Source organism: Apaloderma vittatum, unplaced genomic scaffold (genome assembly GCF_000703405.1).
Source record: "Apaloderma vittatum isolate BGI_N311 unplaced genomic scaffold, ASM70340v1 scaffold7313, whole genome shotgun sequence".
NCBI lineage: Eukaryota > Metazoa > Chordata > Aves > Trogoniformes > Trogonidae > Apaloderma > Apaloderma vittatum.
Window position 1 is genome coordinate 41,918 of NW_009706480.1, and position 15,801 is coordinate 57,718.

Here is a 15,801-nt window from a genome sequence, read left to right on the forward strand (position 1 = left end):
CGCTACCATTCATAGCAGTCATCTGCCAGTACAGCAAGAATTGCTGCTGGGCCTGAAGTCTGGAATTTCTTTGGTAATGCCTGTTATTTACTTTTGTAACTGAAGAGATCAAATCCTGCGGTTGGAGCAGAAAGTATTTTCCAGCCTTGTGTCAGTCGCTTGGTACACTTCTGCTTCCTCCTTTGACTCAACGGAATTTATCCTTTCTTTGCCCTCCTGATGTTCTATGGCCTGGTTTAACTTTAAGAAGAGAAACAACCACAGGGGCTTCCACTGAGATTGCGGATGCTTATGTGCAGCTTAATTTGGCCCTTGTTTGTGTAGCAGCAGCAGAACTGGCTACTAGTGAAAATAGTGGTTATTTCATAGGAAAACAGGGATTAAGAGACTACAGCTCAAGCAGATGAACTTCTGCAACACAAAGTTCCCACTTCATTGCTAAAAACAGGAAGAAAGAGGAAGAGAAATCAGAGCATGGGGCAACAAAACATGTCAGTAGTATGGTTGCTAAGAGAAAATAACATTTCTGCGAGGCAATATTTTCCCCAGTGGAAAAGCAGGAGGTGAAGAAAATAAAAGCTAGGGGAAAAAACTCCTTTTTTATTGCAGTAGCCACATTACATGTCAAGCTGTAAGTTGGGAGAAATTGGGCCAAATGCTTCCCCCAAACTCTCCGTTTTGGCTCTTGGACATTCTTTGGCCGATATAAAATAACGCTGGTGGGGGGCACTTAATGCCAAATATTGACTGGCTGACTATAGCAGTATGAACCATGATGTGAACATGATGGAAGTAAGCGAGATGGTGACAGGCAGTGCAGTCCCTTTCCCCTTGCATGGCTGGTGGGAGATCAGCTTCCTTCCAGTTTCCTCCTGCCCTGTGAATACACGTCTCCGTGGAGGTGAAGGAAGGGCTGCCCTACATGGATCTGCTGATCAGTATTTCTGATCTGCAACCTTCTGTCTATTTCTATTCAGAATTAGAAAAAAACCCCACAGAACCCAAAACCAAACTCAACAGAGAAAAATCCTGGAATAACAGTGTGTGTTGTTTTGGCTCATAGTTCAGTACAGAAATATTAGCATAAAATCATTGACACCATTCTCCCATCTTGATACAAATTAATAATTGCATTTATTATCTCCAGAAGCAAAAGATGCTGCATTTAATTTGTCACTGTCTCCAGCTTCTAGTGTCTTCCTGGTTGAAGCTGTGAATCAAAAGCAGGATGGAAGCAATGCCAGGTTTTAGAGCAACTTCTCTGAACATGGTTTTACATTTTCGTTTTGTGCAAAGCCTCGTAATTTGGCAGACAGTCAATGGCTTCAGCTGACACTTCTCAATGCAAAAGGTGCAAGTTAATGAGAGACTGAATCAAAGGAAAAGCACTTCGTCACAAGCCTCATTCATAAAGCCAGAATAGGATTTCCATTTATTCCAACCCTGTAAATCCCTGTGTCATATAAATGTGTATGTGTGGGAGTGGAAGTCTCTGATGCTCTCCCTTTTATACACATAGCATCTCACAAATCACTGTCACTGCAGGCTCTTGCTTTGCTCTAGCTTTGTAACATTTTATAGCTTTCCAAAAGAACAGGTTGGTGCCAGATAGCTCTGAGGAACCTTGACGCTGAAGAAATTGGGGTAGCCTGGCATGAAATGCTGTCCTCCCAAATTCGGACACCACCATGCTGTAAGATGGAGTGTGGAGAAGAAACATGCTGCAAGTTGTCTTCATTCCATACTTTGGGATCCAAATTCTCCCTGCAGATTTTTCTCTCATGTGCAAGACTTCCAGTGTGACAGTACTGTCCCCAGAAATTTGCTTTTCCATTACAATTTAGTACGGCACATGTATAAGTAAGTTCATCCCGAAGTACAGATTACCTGTGTTCTAAGAGCTTCACCATACTGAACTACAGCTAAGGATATAACTGTAGAGAAGGAGGAAAGGAAAAAACCCAACAAGGGGAGACTGAACACTGCTCTGTACTAAGAAAGCAAAGCAAGCTAAGGACACCACCAGGCTCCATCCATGGTCCACCCCACTTCTTTAGAGTGGAGGCCACTACTGCCTCAGCAGTTCTCTCAGCAATCAGTGGAGCCAAACTGAACAGGGAGTAGGAATCAGCTCCTCGCCTGGCTGCACGTCACTGCCCTCTCTATTAAACGAGATGGCTTTTTAAGTTAACCTGTGGGGTTGGTGTCTGCTCTGACAGAGTAGTCACCACTTGGCCAACCATGGCAGGCACTTGCACTAAAGGCGTGAAAGGACAGCAGCACAGGTGTGGCCACAACCATTAGAAAACTCCTCAAGGACGCTGGAAAAAGTCTCAACAGAAAGCATCCATGAGGATAGAGTAAAAAGTAAATGTCAAGTACTTCTTCCTGTCCTAATTTCCTGTCCAACACTCAATAGGAATGAAATGGAAGTCTGCAGTTTTCTTAAATAGTGATATACGTCAGAGCTGTCACCTGGGACCCATCTTCTTGAAAAATGTACTTTTCTGGCATATTATTTCCAATCTGTTTGACTGCCCAGCCCTTGAAACCTATTAACTCTAAGACCAGTAAATCTGTTTAAAGAAATGAAACTATCAGGTGAAGCAATGGCTTTTGCAATCAGTGCTAGACAGAAAAGCATATCAAATGAGTTCATAGAAGGAAGAATGATCTCAACAATTACTCATTATTCCATAAACCTAACTTCTACCTCATGTAAAATAACTGAATATATGGATAAAAAACCCCAGAGAAGCTGAACATCTGCAATGTAAAGGAAACATACGTGACAAAGAACATAAATTTACAAGTAAATATTTCCATAAAAATCTGAGTGCATTTTAGGCTATAATGGATATTGTGTCTCAAGAGGTTTTGAGATAAAGGAAATTGGTCTAGACAGAGTACTAACAAGTAGAAGTAAAAGCTTTAAAAGATGGGTTGCAAGTTGTCTTCTGTGTTGAGAAGTTAAACATGCTACAGCAGACGGTAATACAAGAATTATGCAACAGCTGCCTTAGTGATGTGAAAGAGAGGAAACATTATAAGGAAACTCCTGGCACTAACTTACAGTGGATTGCAAACCTCAAAAAGAACAAAGAAAGTGTGGAAAACACTGCATCTAAAGAGATAACATGTATGGAATGAATGAAGCCAATCAACAAACCTTGGAAAAACTAAGCTACCATAGCTGATGAAATATCACTGAAAGGGAGGGAGACACTAGATATGAACGTACAGAGATGAGTTTGCAAGGCAATACAATTGTAAGAAATGTATTAAATATATTACATCAGGTCCATTATGTCACAGAGAGGGGAGCTGGTCTCTGCTGTGGTTCATCTAGAACACTGCATTCAATTCTCAGTCTAATAAGAAGTGGAAGAAATTTGGAGAGGAAAGTTAGTGAAGGAAGAAGGAAGGAGAAAAAGAGATAAAGCTTTGGAAAGATGAAACATATGGTTTGACTATAGATGTACTAGGATTAAGTAACAAAATATGCAAGGAAATGTTTTCTAAGAGTGCTTTCTATTAAGCTGGGGTATGAACTTGTGGCAATTATGGTTAGAGCTCCATTATTTAAGGCTTTAATAATGAGGACAAAGAAAACCATTGCAAGGGAACAGTGGGTAAAACACACAACAAATCAGCGCTACATAATCTGGTGGGGAATATCTAAGTCCACAGATGTGCTCATTAAATAAGATCAAGACAGACGTGTTACCCTCTCTGTGTGGGTTTTGACTTCTACTCATTTTGGGAGGCAGGGAAGCTGCAAGGTACTTACTTTCCCCTGGGACATCTTGCTGATTATCCTCTGGCTGCTGGGAAATTCCCATTTTTGATAAGATGAGTGTGGCACCATCTCGGACCTTTGAAAATACAAACACAGGGACATTATTGAAAAGAAGTATGCACTGCCGAACCTCTTTCTTAAAACCTAAACTGCAGTTTCTCTAATCTTAGCAGGGAATCTAGAGCTATGATTAATGCTGCCTTTCAAAGGCTCCTTGGGCAACTGGCTCTGCAATTCAGAACAGAGTGCCTCCCCCTCCTCCAAAAAGAGATCCCATCAACACCTCTTCTGAGAGTGCTGAAAATGCTAGAAGCATCTCCAAGACCTAAGTGGTTCCTCAATCTGGTGTAGGTGTCCTTTGTACAAAAAATGGGGTTTATCAAGAGGAATTGGATCTATCTGTTTTCTGATGGAAAACTAACTTCTGTCTTTCCTAATCAGGATATCTGTTGTTAGAAAGCAATAAGTAGCACACAAAGGTAAGATAAGTGTTTGGCAGAGTGCACAGTATGGAACCAAAACCAGACAGTACAAAACCATCAACATCTGCTCTCCTGACTGGGCCTTTGAACAAACCAGACCAACCCAAAATCTATTTAGCAGCAGAGCAAAGACATAGACAATTCTCAGGTGTAGAAAATGGTAGAGAAAAGAATATATGAGATGCAGTGAAAGGAGCTTTTGAACGTTCAAAGGAGTGTTCGGAGTTGGACACTGCAATGATGAAGAAACCAAATTGTTGGCATTTCGGTGATGTGTTTTTGGTAAGATCTTTAGGCAATCTGTCTAGATCTAGCCTTTCATTCTCTCAAGCTTTTACTGACTAGACCCAGAGCTAAATGGGTTTTTTTATTTATTTGTTATGTAGCACAGAAGTTTCTCTAAAAAAATTAAAGGTTTTATTTATTACTAGAGAACAGTTAACAAATGCAAACAACTGCTCTGAAACATCTCCTTACATTATAATGCATTAGTGTGTTGATACGTTTCCATCTGCCATCTCTTTGGGATGTTAAATCCAAGTCTGAGAGGATCTGTGCAGTAGAACCTGGACGCCACTCTAAAGGGTAATTAAAATGAGAAAAAACCCAGTTTTTAACCACGTGCAAGAATAACCACAACAAGAATGTTTGAGTTTAAAGACCCACTGACACATTGTGAAACATTAAGACAAGTAATTTGGCACATGCCATAATGTGTGTTTTATGTTGTTTAATAGTTTGGTCTTTATTACAGAAGTTTGTATGAACCACTCCTAATCATGCACATAAATTCTGATTATTTTTCATGGAAAGTTAAATTCCTTTGCACAGAATACTGCAAATATATATATACACACACACACATATATATAAAGTATATATATAAAGTCCAAACAGAGTAGGAATTCATATGGAATAGAAAAGGAATTTTTAGGAAATTTACAAAGATTTTCCGAGGAGTAAGAATTTCTGAATACTTTCTGATTAAGGCAGTAATGAAGATATTGCAAAACTACTAATGGGAGCTTTCACTATGAGTTTATCGGGCCTTTTAAGTTACGTAATTTTGTTCTTTCCTCGAAAACAGCAATTTTGAAAGCCTTCAATAAGGATCATTTTCGGAGGATGGGTGGCTCATCATCTCCTAAAAGTGCAGCTCCTGTAAGTTATAATTCTTTTGAATAACCATCATAAAGGCAAGTAAAATTCAGTACCAGTTTCTGAAATCGCATCATTACTTCTCCATCAGTTAATTGTCCATGCTGTCATTATCACATTAATTAGTACCTGAGATACTGACTCTGTCAGACATGAATACATTTGTGCTAACAGTCATTAACAGGCTCTTTGCACACTAATGACAGTACACCAAAACTTTAAGAGTCAGGAAAAAGAACTCTGTAAGAAAGCATTAATTTTTAATGCATATTATGATTGGTGCGAAATGCTGTATATTTGTATCCAGCTGAACATGAATTCAGGTTTTTGGTTTTTTTTAAACAGTAAGTACAATTGCTTTTATAGCGATTGCAAGTAAATTGCTTTTATAGAATTCATAGACATTTTTTGAGAAAACACAAAATCACGCAACATATTTCACTTGCTCAATCCAGTATTACAAGAAGCTACCTACCAAGAACTACACTCTCAGCTTTTGGCCACTGAGAACAGGGCAGATGTCGATAAACTTGGTCTATTATCTTTTCCTTTACTTGTGATATAGTATCACAGTTCAGCACTTTCACAGGTGTGGGATCGGCTCCTCCATCTTGTACATACACATTTACTGTCTGCAAAAAAAACAGAATGCATATGGTTATTAAGACAAATCAGCACTGAATTACCCCTGTATCTGTTTTTCTGGGTGATTTAAATGCAAACAATATCTAAAATTCACCGTGCAATGATTATTGCACAGCAGCACATCTTTGCAATGGGACTATGGATTATATGAGGGATCCTTTGTTGTTATGCAGCCAACTAGCTACCATAAATTCCAGCTAATACTTCCCACTATGACAAAACGGAAAAGATGCAGGATAGATTGGCTCACACCTGATATTCTACTAATATTTGAGTCTTGGGAATTTATTAGAGATGCACAAAGCAGCTGGACCACTGACTAGTTACATGCTCCTCATTATAACCTGAAAACACAGAAGAGCACAACTAATTCAGTGTCCACACTCAACGAGTTCCAAATAATCATCTGAGGTGCACTTTGCTGAACTCCTAGAATATCATGTGCTTTTGCCTTCCTTTATGCTGTCTTCATGGTCATGGTTTTACTTCTCAAGTCCAGCAGACTAGGTCTGTACATATGGTGATTTAACATAGCTCAGCTCATGAGCAGTGACTTGTTCGACTCCCATCATTTCACCTCCTGTAATCAGCTGTTCATTAGATACATACAAACACACACGCACATGCACACACACACAAATACATACAAAAAAGTCATTTATATCATCTTTGGTGTTCCAAGACTTCATTTACTGCTTATTGTTGTCACAATAACTCTAATAGCTCCAGGAAATTTACCTAAGTGATTCTCAAATATTACTGTTTTTTGATAGTATTGACGTGGTGGGGTTTTTTATGTTAACGACAATTTCTTGAAAGCCTGTAATTTGCTAAATCGAGGATGATTTTTTTTAAAAGTAGCTTCGCTATGTAAGCATTAGTTTTAATAGAGACAAAAGGAAATGAGAAAACGATGGGCAGGAAACCTCCCCATAAGACAAAACAACCCACCAAAACCAAACAGATGTTACAAAAAGCATTTTTCTTTGAATAGCTGAATCAGTGCAACAGCTCAGAGCTCTTGTGGATCTTTTGCTGGTCAGGGAGCTTTGGAGGCCAGGCACATCCGAAGCATCACAGCTCTCAGATACATACAGTCCTGCCAACCAGAATGCCTGAATTTATCATCTCAAAGCTCAGAAATAAACTTGCATGGCTGGTATTTTTAAACAGTGAAGAAAAGCTACGCCATACGGCAGTCAAATTAAACATGATTGCACTGTCCCTTGACAGAACTCTCAAGCTAATCATGAGATTTCACCTTCCTCTTCCTATTAGCTTTATGGTAATTAGACATGATTTTGCTGCTGGTTCAGTATGCAGCATGTCAGTGTAAGCAGTGATGCAAAACAGATTCATCTTTTAAATAAGAACAATTAAAGAGCAGACAACTGCTCTATACCATACTTTCCCACCGTGTCTCACTTTCAGGCAGAAAGAAACTAATTAACTCATGCTTTAACCTACCTTGGTGCACAAATGCTCCCTCACTGTTCACAGTTACCACAACAATGTCATCATCATGCCAAAGATCCTAATAATTTACAGCAATAGTAATACGCTTCATGTTTCATCATACATATATAAATACATATATCTCATCATCTTCCAGGCATGCACACACATAAAATCTTTGTTTGATGGGAAACCTGTAAATCTGGACCAAATACTGGTACTGTACGATGTTATAATGTTTAATATCTAGCTAGTATGCTTGTTGTGCCCACATTTGATTGCATACACAAATTTTCTTTCACACTGCATTCATTTAGCTTAATTGCAGGCATTGGCTTTTTTGTGAAAAGAAACAGACTGAATAAAGAATTATTGCCATTAAGTCTTACATGATGTACAGTGCAAGTAAATTTTGTTCTCCATACACCAGAGAAAATATAATCAGCATTGCCAATCAGTGTGGTTTCTATGGGTGGCACTCAGAGCTCAGATATGAAGATGACAACTCAACTAATCCCCAAAATATCAACTGAAGTTAAAATATTTCTTCTTGCTCAGCACACCCTTTACCTCTAGGCAGTCTAGGTCACAGTCTACCGATTCCGTGACTGAAAGAACTACAGCAATCTCCTCACATCAGCCCTCCCATCAGAATACACAAAATGGTGATTTTTTTTTTAAACTAGGACTTAATAAAGCTTTTTATGAGGTTTCTCCTTCCACACTGCAGATATGTCACTGCATCTTTCACAGTTGGAGACAACCACAAATGGCTCCTAACATGTCAATAAAAGAGAAATCAGAGAGGGAAAAAAAAACCAACTGTGTTGGTCTTTGAAGGACAGTCTGTGCATCTTTAATATTCATTGCACTGTATCCTGAAGAAAACCAGCAAGGCTGTCAAAAAGAGTAGCACTTAAACAGCTCCTTAAACAGCTAAAGAGTGGGCTGCTTCAGTTTTTTAAAAAAGACAGTGAATCCATGTGCTGGAGTCCATTTGAAAAAATTGTGGAAAGCTGTGGCAGTGAACAGAATGAAGTCAAAGCAGAATTTGTAATAGGAGAGACCATGGCACTGGTGATCAGCTTCTAGGGGAGTGGGATGGAGCTCAGATGGGGAACTCCTGAGACAGGGATGTCCACTTCATCCCACTTCAAGCATCTAAGGGGTCTCCAGGAAATTCCTTAGGTGGAAATTAATCCCTTTCAATGCCAGTTGGGCTGCCCATGTTCAAGAGATTTGACTCGCACATCAACGAGTGTAGAAATAAGTTTATAAAGTGTTTTGGAGATTGCAGAGCCATCTCACAGGACTATAGAGGAGCTCATCCTGGTATACTAATAAAATGATCTCTAAAATGTCGTTTGATATGCTGACAAGCAGCAATCACAAGGGAGAAAGACAATCTGACGTTCAAGCACGTTAGTGTAAGAGTTCTGCAAAAATCAATTGCCATTTAATTTAGACAGAAAAAGGGAAGGAGCCAAACACCCTGACCACTGTTCAGACCGACTTCGAAAATTATGAAAGGGATTTACTGACATGGATACCACAGTGGCAGGACTTGGATTTAATGCTTAGAAGATGCTTTATAATTCTGTTTTCCTGCTTGGAGACTTGCTTGAGTCAAACTATTGACAAGTCCTGCCCATGACCAGAATTTCTATGCAGATCACAGTAGTCCAGGAAAGTATGTACAGACTTAACACTACAGGACTTAATTTTAAAAGAAAAAATGATTTTATAATATATCAATCATGCTCTGCTTACCAACTGTGTATACTCTACATCATCTCCCAGTAAGCCTGTGTCATTCAATGTATACTTGGCTTTCTTTAGTACAGCATCCACTGGGCCTTTTTCTACCTGGTGTTTGATAGCCTTGAACAATTTGTACAGAGGCTCTCCAGCATTATCCTGTTTAAAGGAAAAGAAAGGAAATAAAGCAAATTCAAAAGCTATACCCAATGCAGCATGTTTAAGTATTATTGATAAAAAAGCACCCCATGGGTGCAACAGACTTCAGTTCTTACCTTGAGGTACTGATATAAACAAATAGACATCCAGTTAGACAACATTCTCTCAACAACCGTTTCAGATCTGAAAAACAGCAACCAACCCTGAGTATGGTAAGGGCACGTAACCACAAAGACTTAAAGAAAAACATTGCTCGCTTGAAATACAATATTTTTACATGCTTAACTGCATGCACTCTCCTAATGCAATGATTTCCCTATAGAGTCTTGAGAGCATGTACTTGCTTTAGCATAAGTGCTTTGTATTGCTCATCATTCCCCGGTACCTTCAGATCATTACTGAAAAGCACACATCCTTTATGCAAAATCTTAAATTGGGTCTACACTGTAAGAACTAAAAAATTAACCCTGTTGTGCAGTTACTGGGAAATAACCTCCAGGTTACAATGGTACAACGTACACAGAGCAAGGGCTTTTGTAATTTATTGGGGATGACAACAGGGTTAAAACACTAGAGCAAGCCTTCTCTGAATGCACAGTGCAAGATGTGCATAATATGTGCGCTCATTACCAAGATAATGTGTGGTATAAATGCTAGATCACTTGGCACAAAATTAGATTAAAAAGTAAATGAAATGTTCAGTATCATATTTTGAAGTAAGGTAGATGTTGCAGTAATCTTGATGTAGATTCTACATTACAGTATTCAAAGCAGCCCGGCCTGTGCCTTTCACAGCTATTCCTGGTGAGCTTGATTTCCCAGTATGCTTAGTCCAGGCTATTTCTGACTTTCATGGACACTTGGCATTCTAATACAGTCACATTGCAAAAGAAAATATGTCAATCATTCAAACCTTCTTAGCATCAGCTTTGGGTTTTTGGCCACAACATACTGCTCCATCAGTTCTAAGAACAGTGTCCTCATGATGTCAGTATAGTATTCTAGTTTTCCATGTAAAGCAACTGTCAGTAAGGATGCAAAATACACTTTAGCTCGAGCAGAGAACTCCCTTTGGTTTTCCAGTGTGTGAATAAACTGAAACAGAAAACAAATGTAAAATCAAGTCAGATAACAGGTTTCTGAAGAACCTCAACACTTGACTGCCCTAAGAAACAAGCAATATTATTTTAATATTAATTTCCCAAGCACAGGATGGAGTTTTCAGAAGTTTGAAGAAAACTACTTGTAAGAAAATGTTGCCTATAATTTCTTTTTAGACACACACACACAGAGCGAACTGCACTAACCCAAGGAATGCTTATATACTTTAACTGAAGCCTTATCTAAAAAGGAGGCTTTAATTAACTGAAAAAAGGTGTTCTATGACAAGTTTTTAAAAGAGAAAATCAGCTTCCCTCTCCCCCAAATTCCCAGTCCTTTCACATCAAATTACAAAGACACTAATCTAAGTACACCTGGGGAAGTGCTCTCATCTGCCATAAACTGTAATGCTACCATTAACTAGCTCAGCACTGGAGCCTCATTTAAAGGAAGGAGAAAAAGTTAGAAGTCTAAATCTATATTTAGGTGTCTGACAATCAGTCTCAGTTTTTGAGAGTGAGCAATTAGCAGTCTCTTCAGAGCTGCTGTGAGCATTCATCAGTCTTGATGAATAGGCCACTTGAGGAGCCTCTGCCTCTTTGGGACAAAGATCCAGCAGATGGCTGCCTGCAGGTGACTCCTGGGATGAACCAGGATGGAATCCAATCACGATATTTAAAAGGCTAAACCAAAGTTGTATCAGCAGTTTTTATGCCAGATTGGGTAATATCTGTTTTCCTAAAACCACTGCAATGTTGACTAACTCCGTACTACACGTGACCTGGCACAGAAATACGATCTTGCCTCTCCGCCTCACCAGGAATCTCTGGCTGTGAAGCCACGTATCTGCAGCAGTTACTGTGAAACCAGAACAGTACGAAAATTACTTGGGTTTAATAATTGTGGTTCAGTTGTGCTTGCAAGCCTACTGTCTTGCACACGCAGATGTGCCTAGCTAAGGGACAACGCGAATCTACTTCAGTACTCACATTAATGAGAAAAGATTTGCTATTGAGGAGGTTGGAGAACTGGTTCAAAGCCTGCTCCACGATCTGCCGCCTGGCCTCGGGAATATCCAGCTTTCCTGTAATCATCACGTCTTTCTCTCCGTCTTTGGAGGGCAAGAAGAAGACCCTGTCCGTGTAGGTTTTGTAGTCCAGTACTGGAATTCCAGCTTCATTGATATCATTTGTCTGATCCTCCATCTCTATCATTAGATCTGGAATATGCAATACAGTTTCAAGGTTCATATAAAAAAAGCCTGCAGCTTTTATAGGCAACAATCTCTTTGGGTGCCTTTTAATGGAAAAAAAGCAACTCAACACCAAAACTTCTATTTCATCTCTCACATTTTCTCTTGCTATTTTTACCAATTATCCTGTTAACTATGACCACGGCTAATTCTGTGGCGACATGAGGATAACTGCCTTTAGCACAGATGGTTTCCCTGTTGCTGCCTGTCTGAGAAAGGGCCTTTATAGTCAGCTGGATGAGTTCATATGTATGAATGTAGGATTGCCTCTGAATCTAGGCTGTAATAGAAGTTCATACAAAAAACACATAGCAATCAAGGAAAGAAAGGTTTAAAGTGTAAAGCACACTAATTTATTGGGAAGGAAGGAAATAGCAGGAAGGAAGATGCTTAAATGGTTCCCTGAAATTGCTGGAAATATTTCTGTGGGGCTCTGAAGTTCTTAAAGGGACAACAGTTAGGGAATCATCCTTCGGAGCAGCTATTCTAGCTCAAGGCTTCCCAGTTACCCAATATCATTGACTGACTTGAATATTATGTCAATTATTACAGTAACCTATTGTCTCAGCAATTTTGTTTCTCTTAGGCATTCATTTACCGCTTTGCTTTCTAGCATTCAGCAAAGCAGACAGAGAAAGAATCTTGTGATTTCCAGTTCCATGGTATTTTTACTTCCATCCTGGTGTCTTTTTCCTTGGCTATCCCTGGCCCATTCTATTTTAGGCTGTCTGCACTTTGTGCTGTTGAAATTACAGTTTCACAGGATGGATCCAGAACATGTTTTGACTTCAGTGTTTCATTTTACCATCAGCAGATGCAGTTTAAGAATCAGATGACTCCTTGGATGTGCATTCTACTTCCCTTGTGCTTGGTGGAGCAGAGAAGAAACCTTCACCGCAACATGCAGCAGGAGCCTGTAGCCCCCTCGCTCCTAGGAGTGTCAGCAAGAGAAAGGTACCTTCTCCTTTCAGAAGTTGCATGGGAGAGGTGGTGAGAGGGAAGGCTGTTAACCTCGATTGGCTTATGGGGATAGGTCTTGATTCAAAGATTTACTTCTGGTTTGTGTCCAGAACCTGGAAGGAGTCAGTTTTCCAGAGGAAGCAAGCTGGTACAAGAAAAGAACATCCTGTCCCAGAAATGCCAGAAAAACAAGACTGGGAGAGGGTTCCAGCAGATCTTTGAGATAGCCTGAGCTTCTTAAATTAATTTCAAACTCTAACCTGAAATTGCTGTTTAATTCAATCCTTCTTTTTAGCCACTGTCAATATGAAAGAATTTATTTCTCTTTAGAAATAAAGCATGTGTTGTTATTTTTTTTTAAGTAGAGATTATTTCAATGTGATCCAACAGCAAGTATAATTCAGATAATGAAGTGACAATTCACGGTAATCATTTAGGCCAATATTTGCAATGTTTGCACTCAGATGCCTAACTTAAGCATTGCAATGCGTAGTTCAACATGTAGAAATGCTGAGCCTTCACACCTCCCACTGCCTTCCCTGGGATAATACCTTTACATTTACACAGAACAATTAGCTAGCTCTTCGATTCAAGCTTAAGGTTTTCCCACGATAAACAGGGCAAAATGCTTTTTCTTTCCTGTGAGCTTGCCAAATCATCCCTTTGTATGCTGATTGCTGCAAATAAATTTTGCAGCTCTGAAAACAGTTTTTAATGTGCGTATTTGGCACATACAGCCATTGCACTAAATACTAAGCACAGGGTTAGTCACTGTAAAACATACTTCCTATCAATGGCCACTCACATTAATGGCTCTAAGTAACCCCAATCTCAATTGGTTTCTACTTCCCAGGTGCCTACTCTGTGCGTCCTTTAGACTAAAATTGTTTCCTTGAAGAACCTCAGCTCCCTATTTTATTTTATTTATGGCTTTCAAATATAATAGCAAAATATCTGTTCTATGTCAATGTCAGTAATCCAGACTACTAATTATTTCTTCCCAGAGCATAGCTGAGGCAAGCTAGTACCTTTACTCTAGCCCATTTTCTGATTGCTCAGGAGGACCCACAAGGGTGTAAATATCTGTCATACCTGTGAATTCCTTCTTGCACCGGTCTCTGACGCTCTCCTCCAGGCCTTCAAGCTGTGATTTAATTTTTTCATACTCTCGTTCTGCTTGTTGGCTCTTGCGCCTTTATGGAATAGAGGTAAGATTTTTAAAAAGTTATAAACTGCAAAAGTAAATAACTTGCAACAGCTCTGAGTGGGAAGCCAAAGGACTGGAAGACATTTTCCTGGTTTTGATTTCCCTTTAAACACTGGCAGCAGAAAGAGAATGAAGGAGGAGAAAGCAACAGTGGACCAAGTCTTCATTCCATGTAAATCAACCTGGCACAATCACAGTCCTGCTGCTTCAAAGCACACTTGGGCCAGTGATTTAAAATCCAGTAAACAGTAGCTACAAAAGCTACAAATCACATGTTAAGTACAGAAACTCAATTTGTATGTCCTGAACAAAGACTGCTTGCAACGTGTCCTGCACTGGCTGGCTCTGAGCCACCAAGGAGCGTGTCTGGGACTGAACTGAGGAAGCTGCAGGAAGACCACAACAACATCAGTGCTGCACTGCCCATACTTCAGCATTGCTTCGGCTGTATGGATAGCCACCATAAAAATGAAATCCACCCCCTCTTGAAGGACAGTGTGAGGCCCTCATTACTAACCTTAAAATTGGGCTAAGTAGGTCTGAAGTGAAATACAGACATTGTTCTGGCCCTTTGTGCAGCATGAATTTCACCATTAACCATGAAATTTGTGTGTGGGTAACACTTATCTCAGCTGGAAAGGCCAAAATGACCCCTTAGCAAAATCCATCCTGCTCAGACCTACGGTGCTGATTGAGGCAGCATAAACGCTGATGGATATGTATAAAGAATAAGTTATCTCCCTCACAAGAGGCACTTTAGCTGCCATTTCAAGAATGTATGTGTGCAACTCAGTCTGCAATTGTGTGCTTGGCAAGTCTGGGACCAATTGTTGTGCTTATGTATAAAGGACGGACTGGGCTGACTGACACCAAGGAATTTGGTGTGTGTGAGAGGAATAAATTTGTGCTCATACATATTTCCAGCCGTAACTGCGTTTCTTCTCTGCAGCTCATAAAAAAGATGAAGATAATTTCTGTACACTGAGTTGAAAACAATCGAGTTGTACCTTGAAAGCTTTAGCACAGTAAAACCGCCTAATTAAAGGAACTTACCTGTAACAGATGATAGAAATGACGATGATTGCTATCATAGGAATAAGTACCAGTGGCAAAATAAGATTCAGTGGGATGTCACTCACACGTGTATCATATTCCACCCTTCCGAGGATCCATTCCCGGAGTCCAAATTTCACCTGATTTAAGTAAGCACAGACAGTTTTCTCAAAAAGTGCAAATGGGCAGTTGCGCTCTAAATTCTTAGTAATTCTCACTGAGTGAATTTCTAGCTCAAACTGCCAAACAAAGGAATAATTTCTGAATATTTTATACTGAATTTAAGTCACTAGCACTTCATTCCATTAAGTAATTCTATTTTGCTTAGCAAAGGAAGAAAAATCTCCAGCCTGTCTAGCTACGATTTTACATTCCCATGTAATGAAGGTAGAAGGCATTTGTCAGCTTGGGACTGCTCTTTACTTGTGACATCTTCTAGACAGCAGCCAGAAGCTGGAGTAAGAAAGAACTGCAAGGAGTTTCTTCGTGGTACTACAACAACTTTGGGGAACAAATGACTTCAATTGAGCAGCACTGTAGCAGTGTCTCTTACACTTGATACTAAATTCTATTGAAAAGGTAACTTACAATGAATTCAGGAAGGTTATTGATGGTATCTCTCTTCTGCCGTTTCTTTGGTTGAGGCTGTACTTCTGGTGGCTCACAATATAAGTCTGTTTCAGTTAGTGTTTTTATGTTGCAAGGCTCATCACCCACAAAAGCCTGGGCCTCGTCGATCGTCATAGCTTTGTTCAGGTTACTGCCCTAGACA

The 15,801-nt window shown here is 39.7% G+C and overlaps 1 protein-coding gene across 1 annotated transcript in view; it reads right to left on the bottom strand.

Moving 5' to 3' along the window:
- PLXNB2 (plexin B2) overlaps positions 1 to 15,801 on the bottom strand; it is an 82,697-nt gene that overhangs the window by 11,400 nt on the left and 55,496 nt on the right. Inside the window, exons 19-28 of the mRNA XM_009865813.1 lie at positions 15,618 to 15,794; positions 15,030 to 15,169; positions 13,862 to 13,962; positions 11,547 to 11,776; positions 10,370 to 10,551; positions 9,573 to 9,639; positions 9,310 to 9,456; positions 5,915 to 6,071; positions 4,759 to 4,859; positions 3,791 to 3,875 (exon numbers count right to left, since the gene is read on the bottom strand). Of these exons, the coding sequence (XP_009864115.1) occupies positions 3,791 to 3,875; positions 4,759 to 4,859; positions 5,915 to 6,071; positions 9,310 to 9,456; positions 9,573 to 9,639; positions 10,370 to 10,551; positions 11,547 to 11,776; positions 13,862 to 13,962; positions 15,030 to 15,169; positions 15,618 to 15,794 (1,387 nt within the window). The remainder of the gene's footprint in view (positions 1 to 3,790; positions 3,876 to 4,758; positions 4,860 to 5,914; positions 6,072 to 9,309; positions 9,457 to 9,572; positions 9,640 to 10,369; positions 10,552 to 11,546; positions 11,777 to 13,861; positions 13,963 to 15,029; positions 15,170 to 15,617; positions 15,795 to 15,801) is intronic.